Source organism: Leucoraja erinacea, chromosome 19 (genome assembly GCF_028641065.1).
Source record: "Leucoraja erinacea ecotype New England chromosome 19, Leri_hhj_1, whole genome shotgun sequence".
Lineage (NCBI taxonomy): Eukaryota > Metazoa > Chordata > Chondrichthyes > Rajiformes > Rajidae > Leucoraja > Leucoraja erinaceus.
The window spans coordinates 26,888,805-26,916,178 of record NC_073395.1 but is presented as its reverse complement, the minus strand read 5'-3'; the positions used below and the strand labels follow the sequence as shown (position 1 = coordinate 26,916,178).

At 40.2% G+C, this 27,374-nt stretch overlaps 1 protein-coding gene across 1 annotated transcript in view; it reads right to left on the bottom strand.

Moving 5' to 3' along the window:
- Positions 1 to 27,374, bottom strand: part of LOC129706413 (protein kinase C-binding protein NELL2-like) — a 229,900-nt gene that overhangs the window by 150,721 nt on the left and 51,805 nt on the right. Inside the window, exons 4-8 of the mRNA XM_055650706.1 lie at positions 16,260 to 16,433; positions 9,538 to 9,634; positions 4,237 to 4,309; positions 2,688 to 2,770; positions 1,477 to 1,605 (exon numbers count right to left, since the gene is read on the bottom strand). Coding sequence (XP_055506681.1) covers positions 1,477 to 1,605; positions 2,688 to 2,770; positions 4,237 to 4,309; positions 9,538 to 9,634; positions 16,260 to 16,433 — 556 coding nt within the window. The remainder of the gene's footprint in view (positions 1 to 1,476; positions 1,606 to 2,687; positions 2,771 to 4,236; positions 4,310 to 9,537; positions 9,635 to 16,259; positions 16,434 to 27,374) is intronic.

Below are 27,374 nucleotides of genomic sequence, written 5' to 3'. Positions count from 1 at the left end.
CAGTACCCGTTGTCAGGATCATGCCCAGGCTCTGACGGTGTAAGGCAGCAACTCTAATGCTGCACCACCGTGCCATCCAGCTGCACCACCATGTCATCTTAAATCTTTTCCTGCAATCTTTAGTCACTTTATTCTAACTTTTGTGTGTCATACTTGATGGGTAATAGAACCACAGTAACCATTGCCATTTACTCCACAGCCATTCATTTCATCCAGCTCCTCAAACAGGCTCATCTCTCTGACCTGATCTTTGCAAGATCCATAAACCTGGCACCAAAGCTGATTATCCAATTGTAAAGCAGAAATCTACAGATCCCAGACAATAATGAGGGATCAAACAATGAAGTAGAAAGTGAAAATGCTGGAAATACTCAGTAGATCAAGTGGCATCAGTGGAGAGAGAAACAGACCTACATTTCAAGTTGATTACCTGTCTTATTGACCTGAAACGATAACTCGGTTTCTCTTTCCACATGTGCTTCCTGATTTGCTTACTATTTCCAGCAGTACTTTATCCTTTCCTCTCCCTGCTTCCCCATCTCACCCCTCTCCCAGCATCAGCTCATATAAAGCATCATGGGCATTTTCAAATTTAAGGGCACTCCAAAAGAGGCATCCATTGTTCATAGTGAGTTCATAGCTCATTAAATGTGGCGGGACATATAGATAGGTGGTAAAGAAGGCATATGGTATGCTTGCCATCTTTGCTCGAGGATTGAATGTAAGAGTCATGATGCAGCCTTATAGGACCTTGATTACGCCACATTTGGAGTATTGCGTGCAGTTCAGGTCATCCCATTACAGAGAAGATGTGGAAGCTTTGGAGTTGGGTGCAGAGGAGGTTTACCAGAATGCTGCCTGGATTAGAGGGTTTCACCTACAGGGAGAGGTTGGGTAGACTTGGATTGTTTTCTCTGGAAAATTGGAGGTTGAAGGAAGACTTGATACAAGTATGTAAAATTATGAGAGGCATAGATAGATAATGTCGACAGTCACAACCTTTCTCCTAGGGTGGAAATGTCCAACACTAGAGGGCATAGATCCAAGTTGAGAGGGGGAAGGTTTAGTGGAGATGTGCGGGGCAAAGCATGGTGGGGACCTGGAACGAATCACCAGGAGTAGTGGTGGAGGCAGACACATAGAGGCATTTAAGAGGCTTTTAGATAGGCACAACGAAGTACAGGGAATAGTGGGGTATAGATCATTTGCAGGCAGATGAGATCAGTCCAGCTAGGAATTATGTTTGGCACACTCATTGTGGACCAAAGGGGCTGTTTCTGTGCTGCACTATTCTATGTTCTATGATGTGCCTTATGGAAAATTATTCCTGTTGGGAGAAGAGAATTTCCACTAAACGCTTAATCCTCGTCTGACTTCCTCTACCCACCACAGTAATTCCACATCTACGTTTTTGGATTGTAGAAAATTGAAAATATAGAACAGAGCAAGGATTGACGATCTGTGGTTGAGAGATACCTTGCATGTGCAGTTCTTACAGCCATCTGTCCAATACACAGACTCCCTGTAGACTTTATCTTTCACCTTGCAGCTCTTCTCACAGTAACACTGATCCAAACTGTTCATCTTCTTCTCGGCATAAGATAACTGGGTATAGATTTACATACAATCATTATAACATTTTGCAACTTTTATGTTTCAAATGTGTAATTATATGCTATGAGGGAAATCAGGGAAGGGCATCCTTCCTGTACAAATACATGTAGATACAATCATTCTATTTAATAACCCTCCCATTGACCTCATCTGCCACATTAAATTGCTTGTTTACATTTAACATATTGAAACAAGGCATCACGGATTCTGTGGGAGAGTAAATGAAAATCAGATTCCCACATGACTGACTCTGTGAATAGCTCTCAGAACAGCTGATCACGGAATATTGTCATTCCCAAATCGAGTGACTTCAAAAATTGCTTCAAAATTGATGCAACTCAGTTTTATTCAATATTACATTTCCCAAAGCTCGTTTGTAATTGAATGATGTCCATTTTATTGAAGCCCGAGTAATCTAACATGTCAAACACAAAGGCTTTGCAAATGCGAAGAAATTATTTCCTATGATGTCTTGGCCAAGAGGTAAGGTTTGGCTTAGACAACATGGACCTAGGAAAGTTAAGACGATCTTCATAGAATCATTGTAATTTGCTGTAAATTATTTCAAATGTAACTGCAAGGAAACAATTTACCATGAAAGATAATTGAATCATTTATAACAAGGAGTTGAAACCAAAAGCAAGCTGTTCATCGTGTCACCACAGTGTTGTGTTGTCACCAAGGCATGTTTTGTCGTTTTTTTAGTTTGCAATGATTTTTGAATAAAGTATGGAATATGCTTTTAAGTCTCATTCTGAAAAGAAATGGTAGTCATAGCAAAGATCATGGGAGATGCATTTATTCAGATTAATTAATGATGTACTAAAATATCTCCCATCATCCTGGCTAATATTCTTCCTTAACCAAAATATCAAAAATCTCTTATAATTCAATGTTCTAACACAAAGCTGTAACAAAAAAATATTATCTTATTCTATCACAAAGCTTTCACCGTGCACATATACAACAGTATGCTTAAAATTGTTTAATATGTCCAAAACATTGCTATAGGATGCTTTATTAATTATATTTTAACTAACTCTTGCAGAAATGAATCATTATTAAGTATTTACCTTTGCTGAGGTTTTGGCTAAAAGATCCTGGAGCTCCATAATCTTTTGCACAAGTCCATGGAAGTCGTTACACGTTGGACAAGCTGAAATGAGAGACCAGAAGTGCTTAAAATGTGAAAGTGGAATTCAGGAATTAGAGAAGAAATAAAAATATGAATGAAAATCAAATACTCAAGAAGACAGGAAAATGGAAATCAGAAAGATAAGACGTAAATGAAGGAAATACATTACAGTTTTAATACCGTTTAAATAAAAAAGGTCAATATTTTAGCTGTAAATCTTTGGCTAACCAGCACGTGATTATCATCTACCATTCAAACTGTTTTCCAGCTTTCAGAAATTAGACATTGACTCTATTTTCTGTTCCTGATCTGATTTTAAGATGATTTAAATTACTGAAATCTCCTGACCATAAATAAGCACAATTATAGCACATGAAAATGGGTCATCCAGCTCACATGTCTGTGCCAAATATGATGTCATGGTAAACTAATCCCTGCAATATGACCGAAAGCCCTCCATCTCATGCATATACATGACTCTATCTAAAATCCTTTTAAATGCCACAATCGTATATGCTTCCATCGGCATCACTACCAACATGTTCAAGTCTCTCCATTACATTCTCCAATGCTCCAAAGTAAACAATCCAAATTTGTCCTCTCCTTACAGTAAGATCGAATTCAGGCAAAATCCTTATAAACCTCTTCTGCGCCCTCTTAATGGTCTCCTCGTCGTTCATATAATGGAGTGGCTGGAGCTGCACACAATACTCCAAATGCAGCCTAATCAAAGTTGTATGAAGTTGCAACATGACTTATTGATTCTTGTACTCGATGCCCCATTCAATGAAGGTAAGCGCACCATATACTTTCTTGCCCACACTTTGTGGGGAGCTATGGACTTGAAGCTCAAGATTGCTCAGAACATCAATACTGTTAAGGGTCCTGCCATTAACTGTATACCGTTCTCTTACATTTGACTTCCCAACATGTAACACCTCACACTTGCCCTGATTAAACAGCATCTGCATTTTCTCCACTCATATCTGTAACTGATATATACCCTGCTGCATCCTTTGACAGCCTTCTTCACATATATATATATATATATATCACAAACAACAGAAACAATCTTCTGAATCAGCCAACCAAGAGGGGCCTTGTCAAATGTCTTGCTAAAGTCTATGTGGACAATATCCACTGCCCCATCTTCATCAATAACCTTTATCATCTACTTAGAAAACTCAACCGAGTTTGTAAGACATAACTTGCCCCAGACAAAGCCATGCCGACTATCCGTAATCAGCTCATTCTCTTCCACATTCAATTATGAAATATACCATTCATTCTGAAACAGAGTGCATTTTACTGCTAAAGCTCTTACGATATGTCGACATTCCTAGTTTTAATAACTATCTAACGAATGGACAAGCCATGATTGCTAGTTTAATAGCACTGCTGGGTTTGGTTCTGATATCCTCTTGATCTAAATATTTTATATTCACACACACACATGCATATAGATCTAAAAGAATCATTAATCGTACTTCGATTGAGGTTGGGGCATTGAGTGATATATCCTTGTGGCATCACTAGAATCTGAACATCTTGCATCACACCCTGTAGAGAGAGCAAGCCTCATTATTAATTGTCAATACAGTACAACAGACCCTCAACATATTTCTTTGTATTATATACATTATGGAATGTCAGTCTTTATTGCAAAAGGGATAGGGTGTAGTGGCCATTTGGCTTATTTTGTGTGTCATTAATTATGGCATGTGTCTTTAAATTTTAGTCTTACTGTTATTATGTGGGTGGGATTTATGACGTATTCTAGGGCATGTTTGGAGATCGATTTCTTGCGCAGAAGCTTAGTTTTTTAGTTTAGTTTGGGACTTGCATGAAGGAATACCCTTTGATCATGCGATGTGTAATGGAGACACGAGGAGTTTTCTAACCTTTAAAGTGATATGCTGGAGTTTGAAAAAGATTATAGTATACGATCGGAAGAAGGTTGTATACCTTATTGTTTTTCATCAACAATAAATAATCTATTAATCAAAAGACTGTGTTATGAAGATTTATCTGTGAAGAAGCTCTGAAGGTCTCATGGAGCCACTCACATGCGTATTACGACATTCTCCTTAATCATGTAGTCCACTTAGTGGCTAGAGGGAGTAATCTCTTGAACGATATAAAAATCTGCCACGACATAGGGTACAAAGGTAGAGTTGCCTTGCTACAACCTTGCATGTCCTTTATAAAGTCACAATATACTGTCCAGAGCTTAGATGAATGGAAAGTTATCTTACTGAAAATATAACATTCAAAGGGATCTTGACAAAGGATAGCAGATCTTTAGTGAACATCACGGTTCTGCTTCCAAATGAAACCAAATGACTTTAAATTAAACAAAACTAAATTGTCCTTTTTTCTGGATCAGGGCCAGGTGACAAGCATGCGATTGTGTGGGGTAAGAGGGGCAGAGAGATATGTGAACCTGAGGATGGTGGATGGTGTGATGAGATATTAATGAAAATATGAGATATATCTCTATGAAGATCCCAAACTGGCTCTGAACATTGCAGAGGCAGCCAAGCCCTGCTGCCCAGCAATGCAATGAGCAGAAGAGCAATGGTGCTCAATGCATGATGTAAATGACAATGTAACAATGAGGTTGGCAATGATAAATGAACCTTGAGTCACTAATGGTTTGCAAAGTAACAATGAACAGTGAAAGGCCTGGATAGGATGTTTCAACTAGTGGGAGAGTCTAGGACCAGAAGCCATTGCCTCAGAGTAAAATGACAAACCTTTAGAAAGGATATGAAGAGGAATATCTTTAGTCAGAGGGTTGTGAATCTGTGGAATTCACTAGCACAGACAGCTGTGGAGGCCAAATAATTGGATGTTTTCAAGGTGGAGTGACATATTCTTGATTAGTAAAGGTGTCAGGGGTTGTGGGGAGAAGGCAGGAGAATGGGGTTGAGAAGGAAAGATAGATCAGCCATAATTGAATTGACAAGTAGACTTGATGGGCCAAATGGCCTAATTCTGCTCCGAAAACTTATGATCTGAGGATGAATGATGATGAATGAAACAATGTTTTGCAAGAACTACCCATACCATGGAATATGTGATGTGAATCATTGGAGTTGTCTGACTCAGAAAGCTGTAAATACCAAGTTGTTACATACACTCATAGCTGAGATAAGAGAATAAAGGGATGTAGGGATCAGACAGGAAAGTGGCTTGTGATCAGATTAGCCATGATCTTATTGTGTAGCAGAGGAAGCTCTTGGAACTATGTGGCCCACTCCTCAAATTTCTCATTTTAAGATAGAGCTGAAATTGGACTGCCCCTGTTTCTTTTGTCTTGTACCAAACATCCACAATGTAAGCCCCTGAAGAGATGTACATAATTACTAATTTCATCTCAAGTAACAGAAATGTAAATAATTAATATGGTTTTACAGTGCGGGACAGAATCTCTGGGGGAAAGGTTCAACATGAAGCCATCTGTTTTTCCAGTATAACATCACTATTAGTCCTCAGAAATTTGTCTCAGGATCTTACACAGTCAGAAGTTAATTAATTTCTTCAGCTAATTTTCATCATCTGACCTACATCCCAAAGCAGGTGTCAGAATCTTTTCAAGATTCTGAATTCCTATAACATTCATAAGAATCTGACCAAACAAAAAATCAGATACCAAAATGTGTGGTTTTAACTGCCTGAAATCAATGACTAGCTCATTTCTCTTGATGACATTGAGAGACAGGTTACTCTCCTGGCATGTTACATGTCAATAAATGCTCTATCTCCTTCCTGTACTCGTAATTCAGCCCACCACAGTGATGTCATCTGCAAATTTGTAGGTGGTATTAGAGCCAAATTATAGGGATTATAGCAGGAGACTGAGAATGCATCATAGTTGGGCACCTGATTGATTGAGGTCTGGTGGTCAGAAAGTTGAGAATCCAGTGACTGAGGTCGCGGAGTTAGGAGATGAGTTTCAATAGGATTGTGGTGTTGAAGGCAGATCTATAGTCAATAAATAAGAATCTAACATCTCCTTGTTGTATCGGTGTTCCACCTAGGTGTTCCACCTAGTGTGGGAACCATCACTAACCAAGTGAATTATTTTCAAGGCTGCTCGCAGACATGCACAAAACTCCGCTTCTCAGAGGAAGTCTCACAATGAAGAGTCCTGGAGTAAGAAGCAATTGTCTCTGGAAATGTACTTTCAGTTTTAGGATGCGTGATTTCAAACAGATAAACATTGAGTATATTTCCATTCTAATATAATGCCCTGTGAGAATCTGCAAAACCCATTGTGACTGGCTCCAAAGCATTGTAGATGCCCTTGTCTTTGAGGAACCCTATATCCTTTCAGGAAAGCCTCTTCCTTTGCTCAATATACAATTTCAACATTTAATTTAGTCACTGGTATAATTCACCTTCAATTACATAAGGAAACAAAAATATGTATAATATGGTCCAACTCTCTGTACAAAGCTCACTAATTTTATTATGCTATAAAAATGCTGCTGAACTAATCTATGTTACTAAAAGTCTGATCTTGACTACTTCTTGGTGTTCTGTATATTGATTTTAGAAAAAACGCTGCCACTTATGGTTGTGAGTTTTGGCCATCTTACTCAGAGTCCCCCTCCGCTGCGCAGGACAAGAGGATTTTTCCCATCAAAGAAAAATAAAAGAGTTATTAGTGTTTTGAAGATATGAGACTTGTCTTAGCAGAAAAATCAGAGTAATTTTTAAAGATATGGTCTCCTTTCATTGATTCATTACCAGGATAGTATGGTGCAACACAACTTCGGAATTAAACCGAATTACGGACAGGGTGATGGGTGTGGTGAGAAATGAAGCAGGTATATCAACACTTTTTGGTGGGTTTTTGTTCCTTTTTTTCATTTTTGTCTTTTTATTTTTTTTTAAGTTTTTACTTACTCTTTGATTACACTCATTTGGTAGTTTAGGGGTTCTATTCTTACATATTCACTTTCTTTTTCATTTTTTTCTTTCTTGCTCTTTCTCTCTTTTTCTATTTAATCTTTGTTAAAAATTAAAATGGAAGCTGTACATTAAATGTATTATGTCATATGCCGCGGTTTATACTTTTGTACACTGCTTCTAATAAAAATATAAATTAAAAAAAATAATAATAGGCCAAAAAGTTTGAGATCCTCTCTCCTGAAGGCCATGCCCCTTCCGGAGGGACTATAAAACCCGGAAGTGTGGAGGTGCCTCAGTTCTCTGCAAAATGGGGGAGCAAGAGGTCACAATTCTCAGTCTGAGCTGTGAATAACACTGAACACATGTATACTAAACTGTGACTGGTTTTACTGACCTGTCAGTGCCCTTAATGTAGTTTGAAAATGTAGTTTGAAAATGCAAAAGTATGTTTTGGTTTGTAAGTGCTAAAGCTGCTGTTTGCCTTTGTTTTTGAAAGTGCTAAAGCAAGCTGCGATGCCTTTGGTTTTGAAAATGCTAAAGCAAGCTGCATTGCCTAATTAGAGCTGCCTTGCCTAATTAGAGCTGCCTTGCCCAATTAGAGCTGCCTTGCCCAATTAGAGCTGCCTTGCTAATTAGAGCTGCCTTGCCCATAATTATAATTAGTCTAATCTTGACCACTTAGTGTTTGCACTTTATATTGATTTTAGAAAAAACGCTACCACCTGTGATTTTTAGCCATCTTACTCAGAGTCCGTCCCCCCCTCCGCATGTCAGGTGCCAAGAATTTTTCCCATCGATGAAAAATAAAAGCGTTATTATTGTTTAAAAAATGTTGAGATTCTCTCTCCAGCCAATCATGCCATGAAGGTCACGCCCCTACTGGTGGGAGGGGAGAGGGACTATATAACCCGGAAGTGTGGGCTTGGCTCAGTCTCTGCAAGATGGGGGAGGGAGAGGTCACGACTCGCTGTCTTTAGTGGCCTTGCACCACACTTGAAGTGGTATGAAACTGCACTTGAATTGGGTGCCCGTGCACCCTGCTTGAAATGAAATTTCAAGGAATAGCCGTGAGTCAACTACGAGCCCACCAGCCGTGAGTGAGTGAGCTGCCAGCACAACAGGCTTGAGTGACTGAGCCGCCAGTCCGAGAAACCATTCGGCCCACAATGTCCATACTAGCCCTCTGGAAACCAATCCCTTCAGTGCACAACACCCATACTAGCCCCCCCCCCCCCCCCCACTGGCCACCAATATTGGAATTGGTGGAGAGGTGGAATATTGCGTTGGTGGATCAGCCCTCCCATGTGAACATGAGACCCAAAGGGTCCCACTTAGTCTAGTAGAATGATATAATTCATTATTCAGACAGCCAGAATAATGGTGTCACACACAGCCCACAAAATTCCTATTTGCGCATTTACAGCAAAGTAACACATATAGTCACTTCCACTCATGTAAAAGAATGCTGTTGAATAATTTAATTGGCAAGTATTTGAAGATGTTCTGCCCATGCAAGTATTTCGGCAAACCCAGAAGTCTGCCCTGAATTGTATAATTGCAGTGTAAATGAAGAACTGCCAGGCAATTAAATATAGTGCTACATGGCTGAAACCTAACTACAGCGTAAAAAGCAGCAGTGTAAATGCAGCTTACTTTTGTGGCATGTATGTCTGAAAAACCTTGTGAATTATTGATGTTTCTTTAGTTGAGAACAGATTAAAAAATGTCAACAGTTTTCAATATTCAGTAATTTTTATACAGATACAATTCAATATAAGGATATACATTTCCAAACAACAAAACCATTGATAAAAATATTATTTTGTTTTGCTAAAGAAAATTAATTCCAGATTACAATATTCACCCACCTTGAAAATGCCATGTATATTATTTCTTTGTCCCAACCAAAGTGTTGAGCCAGTGGGAATGTCCAAACACGGCCTTTCAATAAGTCGTTCATAAATCCTGCAGATAGAAAACAAAATGATGATTCTGTTACAGAAGGTATTCATTTATTTTAACTCCCCTTCCCATTCCCACACTGACCTTTCTGTCCTTGGCATCCTCCATTGCCAGAGTGAGGCCACATGCAAATTGGAGGAGCAGCACCTCGTATTTTGCTTGGGTAGCTTACAACCCAGCGGTATGAACATTGAATTCTCTAATTTAGATAACTTCTACAAACACACCATTCCCCCTTCTTCTCGCTTCCCCCCACCCCCTCTTCCTCCACTCAAAGTTAATTAACCAATTCCACTGTTTGCACTGATGCATCCCTCTTGGGATCACATTGTCCCTGGCTGACAGGCAGTCTATCAGGGACCCTCTCTGCTGAAAGTCTTTTGTTGCCAACTCTGGTTTGTCCTGGCCTTGTCTTGCTTCAAGTTCTCATCCCACAATCAGTCTGAAGAAGGGTCCCTACCAGAAACATCACCCATCCAATTTCTCCACAGATGCTGCCTGACATGCTGAGTTACTCCGGCATTTTATGTCTACCCTTGTTATAAACTAGCATCTGCAGTTCTTTTTTATTACTATTAATTTAATGGTTCTTGAATCCTACAGCAAATGAAGAATGAGGAAAGAATGGTGTATTTCTAAGAATGCATTTTAGCCTCAATGCTCCAGACGCTAAGGATTCTCCAAGAATGTTAAAATTGTATCTTGAGTTGTAAAACCAATTTAGCTTGTTGTCACTTATTCTGGTAATTATCTAAAAGTTGCACTTAAAAATAATTAGTTCACATTATAGCAGTCACCAGGAGAAAAAGAGTATTCATTTTGGACATCTTGCTACAGTTATCCATGGGAGGATGGGAGGATTATATGAGGCTGAACAAGCAGTACCATCTGTTATAAAGATGGGGAGAGATGGAAGGGAATACTGGACTTCTGAGCCTATCCCAGAGGAAATTGTTCCTATTGTAGATGATCTCAATCACCAGTGTTTTCTCTGGGAAAATGTGCATGTTCATCCTTGGCCCCAAATCACTCTGGATTCTGCTGTTGTGTATCAGCCAGCACACTCCAAACCGTTGAATAAAATGGGATGAGCTCACACAAACATGCTACTCCACAAACATTGCTCCTCATCTGCACTTGGGTGCTAAAACCTACATGTTTTATCGGCTACAGGCAAGTTCAAATGAGGTCCAAAATTGTGGCCTCAGACCAAAGCTTTAGACAGATATATTTCATTAGAACAACATCTACTTTGCAATTTTTATACTTCTAACAAAAAATTCTTTAAAAGTAATAAAAAATAAGATTACAGCTAGAACCATATAACATAAAGTCATAAATTGCTGGATGGGAATCATCTAACTCATCCTGTCTAAGATAGTGCAGCATTGTCACATGGAGCCACCTTCTGGAATCTCATTTTCATACAATCATAAGTGATATGAGCAGAATTATGCCATGTTGCCCAATAAGTCTATTCCGCCATTCAACTATCTTTCCCTTTCAACCATATTCTCCTGTCTTCTCCCCATAGTTCCTGACACCCTTACTAATCATGAAGCTGTCAACCACTGCCTTAAAAATATTAATTGACGGCCTCCACAGCCATCTGTGGCAATCAATTCCATTTTGCTACCATTTCCCCAGAATCTGATATTTTTCCATTACAGGCACATACAATTTCTTTTTTAATGACTCGTGGCTTCTAATTTCCTATACTCTCGAAGTAAAACATTCCACTGGCACCAATTACTAAAATAATGTTTTTGTCCAACAACACCAGTCAAAACCTTTGAGACCAAAATAAAATGAATAACTATTATTTGGATTGCTTGATGTGTAGTGCCGTGACTCCAGGTCACTGAACTATATGTAAAATGAGTCCTTCCTTTTACTAAAGCCCCTGTCCCACTTTCACGACCTAATTGGCGACCTCTGCCGAGTTTGCCCTTGACTCATACTTGCAGCATGGCCGCCACGAGATCATAGGAGGTCTTTGTAACTCTTCATCATGTTCGTGAGTGGTCTCCGCGTACTCGTGGCCTTAAGTAGGTTGCAGCGTTTTTTCCAGCCTGATTAAAAATGTTCACGAGTAAAAAAAAGGTCGGCATGGAAAAAACTGATACTTTTTACTCGTAGGTAGGTCTTAGGGAGGTCGCGGTAGGTCGTGATGGTGGTCGTAGATGGTTGTAGGTCGGTGGCCCGAGAAAAAAAATGCAAACATGACATCATTTTATCATGTGATCATTTTCCACTCGTAGCTAGTCGTAGTTGGTCTTAGGTGTGGAAGACTGAGGTCGAGTGGGGTTGTGGGAGGTCGTAGGGGGTCGTAGACATAGTCGTAGGAGGTCATAGGAGGTCTTTTACTTTGGCGAGCCAACACGGCCTTGACATTTTTTTCAACTCGTCTAGGGTCTTCTAAACTCGTGGATTAGGTCGTCCAAGTGGGACGGGCCCTTTATACTCTTTGAGAAGAATTTATTCCAATCTCCACTGAGCTTCCAATGATTCAATGGCAAACATAGAGGATACATTTTCTTGAGGCTTCGATTCAGCTAATGCTATCTTTAATTAGGGTTGGTGAAACCTCATCCATAAATGTAACCAAGCTTCCAATGAATGAAGGAGGAAAAGTTTTAGCTTTTTCAAGTCTTCCCTTGGTTGAAACAATTTTGTGCTTTTTGCACTTTACAGAAGCTTATTTGTTTGTTGTAACATTGGTCAAGTTTTCCAATCCCTTCAAAAACTGACAGCAAAATGCCAAGCTAATAGAAGGAAATTGGTCTCAAATTGCCAGGAACAAAGATGTGCAATCAATTCTTCAAGGGTCTTCAAGTGTCGCCTTTCCTTTTCTCCAGAGATGTTGCCTGACCAGCTGAGTTACTCCAGCACTTTGTGTCTATCTTCGGTATAAACCAGCATCTGCAGTTCCTTCCTGCCACTAATTCTAAATACTTTCAATGTTCAGATCCACAATTAATCCAAATGTTTGGAGTTGAGCACAACTGGCAGCCCGTATTCATACAGATGTTTTGTGCTTAAAGTCCAAAGATAGAATTCCGTGTTTTATTCAACAGTGGCACAATTGGTAGAGCTGCTGCCTCGCAGTGCCAGAGACCCAAGTTCAATCCTAATCTCAGGCGCTGTCTATGTAGTTTGTTCATTCTACCCATGACTGTGTGGGTCTCCTCAGGGTGCTGTAGTTTCCTCCCACATCACACAGACGTGCAGGTTTGTAAGTTAATTGGTTGCTGTAAATTGTCCCTGATGTTTAGGGAGTGGATGCTAAAGTGGGATAACATAGAACTAGTGTGAACGGGTGTTTGATGGTCATCATGGATTCGGTGGTCTGAAGTGCTTGTTTTCATGCTGTATCTTTCAATACAACAATTAATCAATCTGTTACATTTCTAAACACCACCTCATTATCTGAGCAGCTAGATGAGCTAGGTTTTTGTTTTGGAAAATATGGCCCAATTTAAAAAAAATCAATAAGAAAGGGATTTTATAATATTTAAGAAATCCCAGCCAAGGGCTGCTAATTAATTTTTTATGCACGTTTTAAATGCTATTAATAATTTAAATGTGGCTGTTATCATAAGAGCCACAGAATTCACCAAGCTTACTTCAAAAGTGTGGTCTAAAGGCTCCAAAAATTTGGTCGTCGCGTTGTGACGCACGGGTAGCATTGTGGGTAGCGTGGAATGGGTGCATGGCGAGGCGTGGAGGAGTATGGAGTTGCGCGCGGTATCGCGCGGCGCTCCAGGATTTCATGCTGCACGAAATCTTCGCGCACCACCGGCGTGGCCTGTCACTTACACACGCGGACGTACTGCGGTCGCACGCTGACGTCCTGACCACGTACGTGTAATGCTGGTGATGCATGATTACGTCACCGTGCGTAACCATGCGCCGCTGAGCGCCGCCCACAATGAGAAAATAATTACGCCGCAAGCATCAATGCTTTCAGAGTAATGCCTTCAAGGTAACACCTTAATAAGTATTTTTGAAATATCCTTAGTTAAGGATGTTTCAAAAGTTAACATCCAGGTAAGGATTCCAGATTTTATATACTAAAAGAACACTAGTAACCAAATTAGTTTTGTGTTAAATAACCACCAACAATTTTACTAACACCATTTTTTTTTTTTAATTGCAAACTAATTCTTAAGCTGCTATAATGGAATACAATTTTGTGTTTGTTGGGAGTATTTCAGAAAGTCTAAAAGCAAATGAATTTTTCCAGCAAACAATAATTTTATCAATGTTTCACTTAACAAATGATGTCAATACACTGACTAATTCTACTTGCAGAGCAGATAAAATATTTGAAGGCGCATGATGACAGGTGATGACGCGTGCAACTGTCGCTCGTCAGTCACTACCGGCCTGTCGCATAAATGACGGCCAAGTGGGACCGGGCCTTAAACACCTATCCAACTAAACAAATAGAGCAGCAAAGAATTGGAACCAGGTGCCTTCTGTGTCACATACCATCCAGATTTAGACATATTAGAGTTGAGTTTGTTTAGGTTGGGGATACATCATGGAAACAAGCCCTCTGGCCCACCAAGTCCGCGCCGACCAGCAATCACCCATTTAATAGTTCTGTTCTACACACAAGAGACAATTTACAGAAGCCAATTAACCTACGAACCAGCATGTCTTTTGAATGTGGGAGAAAACTGGAGCACCCAGAGAAAACCCACATGGTAAAAGGAAGAACATGCAAATTCCGTACAGATAGCACTGGTCGCCAAGATCGAACCCAGGTCTCAAGCGCTGTAAGGCAGCAACTCTACCGCTGTGCCACTGTGCCGCCCTATATTTTGTTTCAGCAATATGCTGAGATTCAGGAATCAGAATCCAATGACATCAGTATAAGGGCTGCAGAGGCTGACGAGATGACTTAGAATCAAATCTTTAAGCAACTAAACATGGCTGAGAAATCTGCTTCTGCCCACTTTTTTAAATAAAGAGAAGTTAAGTTGAGAATGTACTATTGCGGTCACCGTCGATGATTAGCATAATCATCACATTCTGAAATACCTGGTAGTCCGCAGAACACATATGACGTGCATCCTGACTGTTCATGTTGGAACAATCAGCTCCGCATTCAATTTCATAAACCCGGCCAAACTGTCAATATTTACTGGACATGAATATTGACCCATGGATCTGTCAAATGGAAAAAACAGCTTTCTCTGGAACAGGCAATCAAAGGGTGAGGATCAAAATAACAATCCTCCCCATCTGTTCCTCGGTACAGGCACACCCCTTGCTGTGTTCTTTCACCCTGGCTATTCTCCCTTTACACAAACCAGCTCACATCCCACCACAGCTTACGTCAACCTGTACAAGTACGCGGACGACTCAAACCATCATTGGATTCATCACCAACAACCAAGAAACTGAATACCATGCACAGGTCAACCAAGATCGATAGTGACCTGGTGTACAGACCATGATCTCTTACTCAACTCATCAAAAAGAAAAGAACTCATCATCGACCCAAGACGCCAGCCATACCCCAAAACTCCTGTGCTCATTAAAGGTGAACCCATCTCCATCACTGACACATTCAAACTCCTTGGAACCCACATCAGCAACAACCTCAAATGGAGGACAAATGCACACAACATCTATGGAAAAGCCCAAGCAAGACTTTTCCATCTCCGACAGCTCAGGAAGTTCAGAGCAAGGTCTCATCTCATGCTCCGGTTCTATACAGCCATCAAAAGCATCCTCACTCCTCACATCACAATCTGGTTCGGCAGTCTCGACTCACTCTCCCGGAAAGAAATTACAGCGCAATCATCAACAGAGCATCTAAAATTATTGGCTTACCCCTACCATCCCTTGAATCACTTTACCACAAACGGACATTACACAGAGCCCGCAAGATCATCTCTGATCCTACTCACCCTGCACACTATGCCTTTCAGCTACTGCCCTCTGGGAGGCGCTACAGGACAATTGCCTCAAAAACAAACCGCTTCAAAAACAGTTTCATTCCCACTGCAATTAACATTTTAAACTCTGTACGGTGAGGAATAAGAATAAGCATGGCCCTTATGTATTATGTAATGCGTCTGTTTGTATGTATATCTATGCTATATGTTTAATGTTTGATGAAATGTTGGAACCTGTACCGAGCTGTACTGATAACAAATTCCACCAGCCTGGCTGTGTGGTCATTAAAATACAATACAATACAAGTAAAGGTACAGAATGTACTATTTCTTGCAAGAGCGATGATGTCAGTGGCATAATCTTTGCATAGTTATTTTTTGAATAGTTTGGTACATGTTGTGGAGATGAACTAATTGACGTGAGACCTTGACTGTTCTTGTTGGAACAATCTGAACTTTTCCTTCAATTTCAGTTCAATGAAAAATTGTCTATTTCAGAGGAAAATGCATAATCTGCAATAGTAGCATCCAAGTTAAATTAAAAAAAATGCATTCTACATTGGAAAATTGAACAATCTACAAATTTGCCTCCAATGGAAATGTACCATTCCTGGGATTTGGTGCAGGGAAAAACTCTTGCTGTGAACACAGAATGGATATTATAGTCACATTTAACTTTGCTCATTTGTCCCTTAGTGATTAAGAAGATCACTTACTTGTTACAGTCGACATATAAAATCAAGTGGGATGCACTGATAACTAAGGCAACTCGATGCCACTGGCCATCAGCCAAGGCATACGGGAACACCTCTGTGTGAGACTGATGGCTCCCAGATCGATAATGAAAACGCACTTCATTCCGATGGCCACTGCTCTCCACTTCCAGGTATCTAGAGAAAAAGAGGATTCTTAGTTCCACAAAGGACGGATATAAGAAGTAGAAGGAAAATGAAGCCACATTACTTCTCGGGCAATCAAATCCACGTTGCTATTCAATACGCATGTCACTTGATTCAGTATCCAAAAGACTCATTATCAACATTTAATATACAATACAATGCAATACAATACAATTTATTTGTTGTCATTTGAACCCAGAGGTTCAAACAAAATTTGGTTTCATACAGTCATACAAACAAGAAGAAGAACCAAGACACAACACAATTTACACGAACATCCATCACAGTGAATCTCCTCCTCACTGTGATGGAAGGCAAAGTCTTATCTTCATACACTCAGTGACCGACATCTACAATCACTAAGGTTGTCCCAAAGATTTGCAACTGTCTACACAGAAATTCCTCCATACACCGGGTGGTATGGTGGCGTTGCAGTACTGCCTTACAGCGCCAGAAAACCGGGCTCGATCCTGAGTATGGGTGCTTGTCTGTATGGAGTTTGTACGTTCTCCCCGTGACCTGCATGGGTTTTCTCCGGGACCTTTGGTTTCCTCCCACACTCCAAAAGAAGTACGGGTTTGTAAGTTAATTGGCATGTTATCATTGTATAAATGTAAAATTGTCCCCAGTGTGTGTAGGGTAGTGTTAATGTGTGGACACGTTGGCCGAAGGGCCTGTTTCCTCACGGTATCTCTAAACTAAACTAAACTAAACTATATTAATCTGTAAAAGCCCTATCCCCCTATTCTGAGATACTGACTCCTAGTTGTGAATACCACAGCCCGTCAGCATCTATCCTGTCAATCTATCTAGGTACTTAACAATCTCTGAACATATGTCATCATGTAGAATTTATTCATGGTGTGAACATCATTTTTGTAACACATAATTAACTAAAATTCCTCAACTACCATTAGCTTTTTTCAGTACTTCAATATTCCATACTTTGTTAAAAAAATATCTTTGTTTGCATCAAATTCAATAATCTTAACTGCCTAGCTTTTATCCCAATTGCTCAACGATAAGATTGAAATAAAGGGTTAATATAATGTTTGTTGTATCCTTTTCTGGAAATGGAAACCATAGAGCCATGGAGTCATACAGCACGGAAACAGGCCCTTCAGCCCAATTTGCCAATACTGACCAAAATGCCCCATCTACACTAGTCCCATCTGCCTGGAATTTGGCTCATATCCCTCTAAACCTTTCCTATCCATGTATCTAATAATAATAATAATAAAAACTTTAGGGAGGACAATCAAGGCCCAGACAAGGGGCAAAAATTTCATAAAAAACTACATTGCATATTAAATATCATGACATATAAAATCTTAGTTTTAACTCACTTATAAAAACAGCATAAGATTTATTTTATTTTTTTAAAAAACACAATAATATACCCTAAAAATCTCTTTAAAAGAATGGGATCAAGTCCCCTACAACGAGACAACGATACCGCTGTCTCCACAGCTGGGATTCGTAGCGTCGTAGTGCTAACCCTTATGTTTGACAAGGCCACAATAATCACATTTTTAGAGTCATTTATCCTGCAAATGAATTTACACATTTGATGTCTTAGGATAGCTTCTAAAGTACTGACTCCTGCAGCCACAAACATATTACTGGCACTACACCATCTAGGTTTCCTTAGCAGTGTTCTCATGGCATCGTTATATGCCACCTTTAGTCTCTGCAAACTTGTCTTTCCATAGTTCGACCACAGGTGCGCAGTGTAGAGTGGTGTGCAGTATGCTCTAAATAGTGACATCTTCACCACATCTGTCCAAATATCTTAAAAGTTGTTATAGTACCTGCCTCAACTACTGCCTCTGACAGCTCGTTCCAAATACCCACCACCCTTTCTATGAAAAAGTTGCCCCTCATATTCCGATTTAATCTTTCCCCTCTCACCTTAAACCTGTGCCCTCAGCTTCTTGATTCGCAGAGTCTGGGTAAAAGATGCCGTGCATTCACCCTATCTAATCCCCTCATGATCAAACAATTTTCTTGAAATGAGAGGCAGAGGTGTTGGACTAATTGGATTGAGGATTGTAAAAAGTGCTGTAAAAGGGCAGAGAAGGCCACCATGTGTGAGATGGAGTAGATACAGGACAATGAGCCAATGATAAAGGATTTGAAGACTCGGTAGCTTGAAAGTGATTACAGGAGTAGCAGTGGTTTCAAGGGATTCATGGGATCTCAATTTCAAATCTGATGTGCTGGTAAATTGAGCAGATGAAATTGGCTTGGTAATCAGTATGTGCAAATACCAGCCACCAGTTCCACACACCTCCAGGCAATTATTTTATTGAAGTCATTGGAATACACATGTACTGAGGAATAGGGTGCTGAGTGCAGACTTCCAGATGAACTAAGGTTTACAGAGATTTGGAGCTAAGAGTCAAACAAGGGTATTAATACTGTGCAGGTGAAAGTTTCAGTAACAATTAGTTTGAGATAAAACCTGAGGTGATGATATGAACCATATTGCTGTGATGACAAAAACATTACACAAGTCTTACATTTGATTTAATTTTATATTTTACCAGCTTAAAATATTAGCTGATGAATCTCAGTCATTTAAAGAACAATGCGTTTCAGGAAGGACATAGAAATCAAGATCGTGTCTGACCCCAGGCAGCTCCATGCCATGTTCTAATGTGCAGAATGTGATTATGTTCTCAATCTCGACACAAACCAGACTAATCCTTACAAATGATTTAATGGGTTCATTGAATGGATTAAAGCTGCAGGGTTAATCTTCTTAAAGCCACCCAGGTTCCCCGAAGACGTAGTTAATATTTTCAGATAGTCATATTAAGTTCTGACTCTTTCTAAATATGACATTTGAATGATGCATTCATAAAAAAATCCTTAACAAACGTAAATGTTTTCAAAAAGCAAACTCGGTACACAGGGGGGATGTGAGAAATAATATGCAGAGAGCACTGATGTCCCAGGAGCTAATGTTAACATTTAAAGTGCAAAAAAATAGGAGAGGGGAAAGTAAAAAAGCAAATGAGTGAGGCAGGGTGGAGAGCAAGAGGCACGCAAGGACGGTAGAAAGGGAAACAATCAGGGATTTTAATCTAAAGGGAAATAATTTGTGGACCCATTTGAAGAATAGGAATGATTGAATGATCCACAGTGTTGATGGATCAAATACCATGACTATACCAAAGAAATCCTCTTGTAGTGATAGGGTTATGAAATCCTCTATGTGAAACACCAAAGAGACAGAGTGGACCAAGTTATGTTCGGGAACAATCCTTCTTCAGCAGCCAACATGCTTTAAATAACATTGACGTCCTTGATTGTCAACATGGAATTCAACAATATCAGATAACCAGCCTTCACGGTTTACTTCAAAACTAGCCAGTTCTGATATAAAGTAATTAACCTGCAACATGGACACTGCCTGACCTGCTGAGTGTTCCCATTCTCTTTTATTCCAAATTTACGCCAACTGAGGTGCTCCAACATAGTACATTATTCCCTCTATTCCCTCCATTTTTCCTCATGTTATCTCCCTCCATTTACGTCTCAAGCAGACACAATTGGCAAGTATTCAGGCAGCATCAAATTCATCTATGTCATTCATTCATTCTTGGCTGCCACTCTGTTGCAGATAATTATTTTGTGCTCTCCACCCTCCCCTTCTCTGCCATCTAAAATGTTACGTTTTCTAATTTCCACTTCTAATGAAAGTAATTGACCTGAAAGGTTAACAGTTTCCCTCTCCGCAGACACTATTTAATCTACCATTTCCAGCATTATTAGTTTTATTTCAGATTCCCTGCAGTTGTTTGTATTTCAACCCTCGAGTGATAAAGAGGCAGTGACAAACATGGTAAGTTGCACTTATTATTGAATTCATCCTAAGACTATTGCAATACTTATTTCTCCAAGTGTACGAAACAAGGAACTGTAGATGCTGGTTTAACAAAAAAGGCACTAAATGCTGGAGTAACTCAACGGGTCAGGCAGCATCTCTGGAGAACATGGATAGATGATGTTTTGAGTCAAAACCCTTTTTCAGTCTCATGTTTCAGGTCGGGACCCTTTTCAGACTCTGAACTCAGGGTCTGCAGAGGTTTCCAGACCCAAAACATTACCTAACCATGTTCTCCAGAGATGCGGGCTGGCCTGCTGTGTTAGAGTAGTACTTGTGTATTATTTCCCCATGTTATGTCTAATTGGATATAATTACTCTTTTAATAAAAATGGTAGCATGCCAGTTTATTTTCCATTATTGATGGCCCATTAATAAGAATCTAGGAATGTATGGGCTTCCGTATGTTTTCTATGGAAATTGGTAGGTCGCTCCCTCCAGAGACCATGAACCTAGTGCCGCATATCTTGCTGATAGGAATTTTCTCCTACCTGCAAGTACCTAAGGATGCCCATAATTCTATGTAAAATCAATTCACTATATCCATCATCCACTTTGTAATCACTCGTGAACTTCCATTATGCTCTAGGCAATCACTCTTGGATTTCTATTATTTTATATGAAATATTCTCTGCAAGGTATCCATTTTTCTGTTTGCGATCAATTCGAAGCATTCATTATAGTATATGTAAGTGAGCCAAGACATCCATTATTTCCAATGAGATCGATTCCAGATAGCCATTATTTTTGACGTAATGTCTTATCGATATCCATTATTTTCTAAACAATCACTCAGAGGTTGCCGATATTCCCACTTTATCAATTCAAGGGTTCTACTGCTCCCCACGTAAATAGTCTTAGGTTTGCTTTATTACTTAAAGATTGTGTTATTTTACATCAGAAACTGAATAGCATAATGCAGGTTTCATTTTAATTGGATACCCTGCATTTTGTATCCCCATTCCTGCCAAGTACAAAAGAAAGTTTCCAAATGGATTTCCTTTATAAATATTCATTGTAAAGTGATGTGATATCAGGGAAATGTAATATTTTAATATAGAACTTTAGCCAAAATAGTCTAAGTCCTACCTGATTTGAATAATGGAATTATCCCTTTGAATCATTTGTGGATATTTGAAGTAAAGCAAGGATGTGGCTATGAAAATTGAACTGCGAGTGATTAAATTAAATCCTGTATGACAGAGATGTTTGAAATAACTTCACAGTCCAGGAATAAATTGCTCAATGATGTGTTGCATAATAAAGGACCATAAAACAAATATCTGCATGATATTAGTGGTAAATTATTTAGCTGCAGATGTATGATTCACTGGTTAAGAAATATAATGTGGAACATATTGGGTAGTGCGTGTGTGTCACAACATCTGAATTGATAATCCGCGGAATATTAGTTCATATAATTGGATAAATCAATGAAAAATTAATTTATGCTGGTAATTTATTATTGGTTTCAGTTATGTACATTGTTCAGTGTTATTCTAGTCTTTGAATATATTGTACCAGATCACACAAATGAACATATCATAACTGACTATGAGATAGATATAAGGGCCTGTCCCACTTAGCAATTGTTTCGGCAACTGCCGGCATCATTGACTGACGTATCAGGTCACTGAAAAATATGTGGCGTGATGATGTATAACGCGGCGATGATGCGGCGTGATGACACATGACATACGGTGTTTTTTCAAGTGTCAAAATTTTTTTGTCTCCACTGGATTTTGTAATGTTCAAAATCTTTCGGCAACACTTATATGACGCCGGAAAATTTGACAAATGGGACAGGCCCTTTAGTTTCAATAAAAACTGAAACTGGACACAGCCTTTGTTGATGCTTCTTTTGAAACTGGTATTTGTATTTGTAAGAAGAAACTGCAGATGCCGGTTTAAACCGAAGATAGGCACAAAAAGTTACTCCAGCTTTTTGTGTCTATCTATGGTATTTTTATACCTAGAATAACTAACAACTAATTATACTGAGACTTCATCTTATTAGCTGGAGGAAATATCTGATTGAATAATGCTTTGAGAATTTACTAAGAATTCTGATTATTCATATACATTGCACACAATGTCCTAAATAGGCAGCATTAGTTTACACTGTCTCTGTTAATATGAAATACAATAATGATACAGCTAACATTAGTTTAGTTTAGAGATACAGCGTGGAAACAGGGCCTTCGGCCCACTGAGTCTGCACCCACCAGCAATCTCCACACATTAACACTATCCTACACACACACTAGGGACAATTTACACTTAGCCAAGCGAATTAGCCTACAAACCTGTACGACTTTGGAATGTCGGAGAAAACTCACGCTGGTCACAGGGAGAAGGTGCTGATTCCGTACCAACAACACCAGTGGTCAGGATCGAACCCAGGTCTATGGCACTGTAAGGCAGCAACTATACTGCTGCACCACCGTGCCGCCCTAAGTGTAGGGTAATTGATGCTGAATGTGGAATTGCAGTAAACCTTCGCAATTATGGACCATGTTGGGAGGGGGGGGGGGGGGGGAGGATGATGTGGGGGGGAGGATGGTGGGGCTGGGTGGGGGGGGGGGGGGGGGGGGGGGGGGTGGCATCCGCTACTGTCGATTGTCCGTTATACCCAAGTGAGGGTGGTAAAGTTTAACCCAAGGCCAAGAGGGAAGAAACATGACATTGCGGGTGGTTAACAAGGGGGGATTTCACAGGGGGGGAGCACAGGTGCAGCCCCACACGCCAGGGCACCAGGGACGGCCCGGTACTCGAGTCGCCTCTATGTTGCTCGCTCTCTCCGCTCCCGTGCCCAGAAACTACCGCCACGTGACACCAGCTCATTGGGTAACTGGCGGAGTTGGGGGGGGGGGGGCTTGGAGGGGGGGGGGGGCTGCGCAAAGAGAGCCTTGGTCCGCTCTGACTGAAATCCACTATATAGTTGTCCGTTATTGTGATGGTTTATTGTATTTGCACGAGAAAAGATTATATCCCATCCCAAGTTCATCCCATTTAATGAAAATTCAAATTTGTTCCCCAAGATTTTAAACTTGCTTCCCACTCTAGACTGTCATAAAATATCACCCAAAGGAATGGAGAAATAATTGTTGCCTTCAGTTTGCACTGGTTACAATGAGGGAGAATGTTAATAATGTTTCCTCTTTTACATTAATATTCAGTGATCCATGGATAGAAAGTACAACCGTGGGTGTCAGGTGAACTAGGATTATTCCCTCATGATTGAAAAGCCTGTCAGTGCTCAATGTCCAGGCTGACACATGAAGGATGGCCAGTTGGGTCTGACACTGGAGGAATGACAGCCCTTCTGAATCATGTACTGATGTGACACACCAGCTTCAGTGGGGAAGGGGAGCTGAAGTGCTTTAAAGCTCTGAACATGTTTATTCTTAATCCCAGTCCCACACTGAAGCAATCTCTTTCCCCTTAAAACTATAAAGTCAGCTTCCGGTGGCGCCATGGTACAGTAAGAGGCCCTCCTTTTAGCTCCGCTCCGAAAAATGCGCTAAAACGCGTTAAAATACCTGAAAAAGAAAACGGACCGAACTTACCGGCAGATGCCCGATGTCGCGTAAGTGACGTAATCAGAAATCGACGTATACCGACTGGATACCGGCATTTTAAATGAATAAACGGATTCTGCCTACTCCACCTCAGACTAGACAAAGAACCCGACTGCAGGTTCTGCAAGAGAAGGAAACTTCTGAAGGATCTGAGGAATCTGAGGAAGAAGGACTTATTCCTACCATGGAAGGGCAAATACAAGAACAAGAACAAGCTTTAAGACGGGCTATGGCCAAAGACTTTGGAGAAATTTTGACGGAAGAGCTTGGAAAGCTAGAAACAAAACTTGATGCCGGGAATAAGGAAATCTGTGGAAAAATTGACACTCTACAAGATCGAATCAAAGAGGTAAACTCCGTTTTGAAAGGAGAAATTAAAAGGGTTGAAGAAGATATTACTAAAAAGTTGGAACCCATTCTCCTCGCCTCCAAAAAACAAAACGACGCTATCGGAGAACTCAAGGCCACTCCTACGGACATCTCTGACACAACGCAAAAACTGAAGAAAGATCTAGACCGTGTTTCTGGGCAACTAGCCAGAATGACCGACAAATGCCTAGATCTTGAAGCTCGGACTAGACGTCAAAACTTAAGAATTGTTGTAGTGAAGGGATGGAGGATATTGGAAAAGATTCTCGGGTTTTCACTGCCAACTTACTTCAACAGGTATCTAATTTGCCTGAGAGAACTAAAATTGATCAGGCACATTGAGTTCAGAGAGCCCGATCAGGTGCTGGAGCCCCACCAAGACAAATTATTCTTAAACTACACGACCTATCAGTTCTTGAAGATATCATGAAGAAAGTGGCAAGCGCAAGAACCCTGATGTTTGAAGGAGAAAATATAAGAATCTTTAGGGTGGCTCTAGTAGAGGAAGAGGTGTCAAGCAGGTAAAGATTGGTATCGGCAAGTGGTAATATGAGGTGAGGAGGTTTAGAAGACTGATAGGGAAGTGGTTTGAGAGGGGAGGAGAGAGAGGGAGAGTTCTCGTTCTGCCAGTGAGACTGCTGGAGATTCTAATTGACCCCTTCAAGCCTGACGGTTTTTAACCGGTAATGTACTTAACATACTAATATCAATAACCAAGACTTTGTAATGTAAATAGGGTATTTAAATAGTAAATACCCACTCAGAGCCAAGCTACAAGAAGAAATGTAAATCTCTCAGAGGAAATTATTTACGGTCTGCTTTCTGTTTTTTCTTTTTACATAATATCTTGTTTAGTCCCTTTTTTTTCAATGTTACTCTAAGGGGTGGAGCTTAATGTAATTAACATCCACGGAAGCTCACATGAAATATCCCACCAGGGGGTGGGCTGCACGCACAGTGTCTTCAAACATTGTTTTTTTGTATTATTTACGTTATATAGCACTTTTTTCGCTTATTCTTCTCAAGGCACTTTTTCTTGTGATATATCTGCAGGGTTTTGTAATTGGGATCACCCACCCACTAACCAGAAGGCTGATTTTATATGTTGCGTTGCCCCATCTGAAACAAGGGAAACCATATAAGCTATAATGCAAGACGACCCTCTGAAGAAAACTGGAGGAATTACATTTTGTAGTTGGAACATTAGGGGCGTTAATGAGCCAATTAAAAGGGGTAAGGTTCTTGCCCAATTAAAATCGATTAATGCTGATATAATATTTTTACAGGAGACGTACCTCAAAGATCGAGCTCATGTCAGGCTGAAGGCTAACTGGATTGGTCAAATATATCACTCCTCTTTTCTCTCCAAAACCAGAGGTACTGCAATTATAATTCGTAAGGATATACCATTTAAACATAAAACCACCATAGCAGATAAAGATGGTAGGTACGTCATAGTATCTGGGGAGATATATTCTACCCCACTTACTATGGTAAATATCTACGCTCCGAACTTTGATAATCCACAATTTTTAAATAAAATGTTTAACACAATCTCAGATTCCACCCAGTAAAACCTGATAATTGGGGGAGATTTCAACTGTGTTTTGGATCAATATTTGGATAAATCCTCACAACAAAAGAGATAACACAAAATCAAAATCCAGCAAACTTAAATATACGTATATAAAAAATACAAACATAACAGACGTATGGAGGATTGCAAATCCATCAGGAAGAGAATATTCCTTTTATTACTCCGTACATAAAACTTATACACGTATAGACTATTTTCTGGTGTACATAAAATTAATACCTTTTACAACTAATCCCAAATATCATAATAGTATTATTTCTGATCATTCCCTGCTAACCTTCTCCCTAAAACTAGAAGGAATGTCCAATAAAAAACCGTGCTGGAGATTTAATCCCCAAATACTAACTAACCCAGTTTCCTGTGAATATTTAAAACAACAGATGGAATTCTTTTTTAAGACCAATAATAGTCCAGGTATTTCAACTTTGTTATTATGGGAATCCTTTAAGGCCTTTATTAGAGGTTCTATCATTTCATATCAAGCATATCAAAACAAAAAGAACAGGATGGAACAATTGCAATTAGAAGAACAGATCAGACAGCTGGATTCAGAAAATGCGACAGATCCGTCCATGGATACACATAATAAGACAGCAGTATTATAATACAAGCTAAATTGAATTTTCTCTGCAAGAGCTATCAGGCTATTTCAAATTACTAAACAGGAAAACTTTGAATTCGGCGACAAACCGCATAAACTTCTTAAGGGTATACCATCCACACCAGGGTATCGGAAATGTCCTAATTCTTCAGGGAACGGAGGTTCCCCTCCCCTACTATAGATGAGGCTCTCACCAGGGTCTCTTCAATACCCCGTAACACTGCTCTCTCTTCCCATCCCCCCACTCATAACAAGGGCAGAGTCCCCCTAGTCCTCACATTTCACCCCACTAGCCATCACGTACAACAAGTAGTCCTCCGTCATTTTCGCCACCTCCAATGTGACCCCACCACTCGCCACATCTTCCCACCTCCCCCCCTGTCTGCTTTCCGCAAAGACCGCTCCCTCCCGTAACTCCCTGGTCAATTCTTCCCTTCCCTCCCACACCACCCCCTCCCAACTTTCCTTGCAACCACAAGAGGTGCTACACCTGTCGATTTACCTCCCCCTTCGACTCCATTCAAGGACCCAAGCAGTTGTTCCAGGTGCGACAGAGGTTCACCTGCATCTCCTCCAACCTCATCTATTGCATCCGCTGCTCTAGATGTCTGCTGATCTACATCGGTGAGACCAAGCGTAGGCTTGGCGATCGTTTCGCCGAACACCTCCGCTCGGTCCGCATTAACCAACCTGATCTCCCCCTCCCATTCTGAATCCGACCACTCTGTCCTGGGCCTCCTCCATGGCATAGTGAGCAACACCGGAAATTGGAGGAACAGCACCTCATATTCCGCTTGGGCAGTCTGCACCCTTGTGGCATAAACATTGAATTCACCAATTTCCGGTAGCCTTTACTGTCTCCTCCCCTTCTCAGCTTTCCCTCAGCCCTCGG